The following is a 1,660-nucleotide window of genomic DNA, read 5'->3' on the forward strand; positions in this document are numbered from 1 at the left end:
CAAAACAATCAATCATCCACCAGGGTACGGCTGCTGAAGGTGTGCACGCAGGTCGAGTCAAGGAGGAGTTCCACAACTTTGCTCTGGAGATCGGAGCCGGTCACGAGATTCCTAGAGATAAGGTCAGTGAGGCTGTTTGTTGAATTGTTGTATACATCGATTTTCTCCCAGAAGACTTCAAACCAAAATCAAGACCCAACAAAGTCCATGATTTTCTCTTCGCAGACAACTATGACCTATGTGGTGCCTCACAAGTCCGAATGAAATACATCGTTGGCAAGATCACTGCTTCCTGCAAAAATTTTGTCTAACAATCGACGCAAAAAAAGACTGAAGTTTTGCGCCAGTCAGCTCCAGGAAAGTCATAATGAGCCAGCTCTTACTATTAGTGGACAGCAACTGAAAGCGGAGGAAAAATTAACTGAACTAGGGAATGCCCTGTCCAGAAATGTTGTCATCGACGACGAGGTGATTACTCGACTGGCATAAGCTATTGCCGCCTTACGCAGAACGATCGGAATAGGAGAAGCATCACCTCAGGAGCCAAGGTCAGAGTTTCCAAGCGTACTGCTCTATGGTTGCGAAACATGAGCAGTTTACCAGTGTCGTGCCAGGAAAGTAGACCATTTTTCACGCCACTGTCTCAGAAGACTTATACAGACATTGAGTGGCAAGGCAAGGTTTTGAACACTGAAGTGCTCACTCATGCTGGCGGCCCGCCTAGAATCTTCACTATCTTAATTAAATTACAACTTTGCTGGGCAGGTCACGTAGATCGCATGCTAAACCATCGCTTGCCAAAGAAGAAGATGAAGCGTCCGAACGACAGCCTCAAAGCTTCCCTGATGACCTTCAGCATCGACCACTAACCATGGAAGCAGACTGCCAAGGTGAGAGTCAAGTGGCGATCATTATCTTCCTACCCAAGAAAGGTAATTGTGAAATCAATCGAATTGCTGCAGATGAGCAGCGCAGGTTGGCCAGGAAGAGCAGATCTGCAACTATCTGTCAACAATCCCTGTTTGCATTGTGACAGTACGACTTTTCGAGCGCAGATCGGCCTGTCCAGGCATCTGCGCACTCACCATCGGCCCTAGAATGACAAGAAGGACTTTATCATTTCGAGCGTCGAGCAGCAAGAGAGATAGAGCACAAAGGTATCCACCAGTCGCAAACCAGATAGCTGATGGCTGGTGGCTTATTAAGGACCCGCGTGTCTCTTCAAAACGGCCTGAAGAAGTTATATAAATTGCTTGAGGTTTTTGTGGGGTTTTTTGTTGTTTTGTTTTGTTTTTTAAGTTTTATTTTTTCTTCGTTCCCACCACCAGACACAGCCTTCTGCTGTTGCTCCATATGTGTGGAATTTGGCTAAACACGCGAGAAACAGGAGTTTGTATCTGGGCGTGATCTGAACTCTCGTCAATATCAGTCTTCATGTTAAACACCATGTCCCACTTTCGAAAAAATTTTTTACTGAGTCGAGAAGGAAGGTGGGTGTGGAGAGCGCGGAGGAGGGGTGGGGGAAAGGAAGGTTTCGCACAACCTAGATGAGATGTATACATATAGTTATGTTTGTGTGTGTGTATGTGTGTGTGTGTGTCAGCGTGTCTGTCTGTCTGTCTGTCTGTCTGTCTGTCTGTCTGTCTGTCTGTCTGTCTGT

The 1,660-nt window shown here is 46.3% G+C and overlaps 1 protein-coding gene across 1 annotated transcript in view; it reads left to right on the forward strand.

Moving 5' to 3' along the window:
• LOC101861279 overlaps nt 1-1,660 on the forward strand; it is a gene marked incomplete in the record, with an annotated part of 11,820 nt that overhangs the window by 9,348 nt on the left and 812 nt on the right. The window contains 1 exon segment of the mRNA XM_005097859.2: nt 24-122. Coding sequence (XP_005097916.2) covers nt 24-122 — 99 coding nt within the window.

The sequence above is a fragment of the Aplysia californica genome, unplaced genomic scaffold (genome assembly GCF_000002075.1).
Source record: "Aplysia californica isolate F4 #8 unplaced genomic scaffold, AplCal3.0 scaffold00165, whole genome shotgun sequence".
Taxonomy (NCBI): domain Eukaryota; kingdom Metazoa; phylum Mollusca; class Gastropoda; order Aplysiida; family Aplysiidae; genus Aplysia; species Aplysia californica.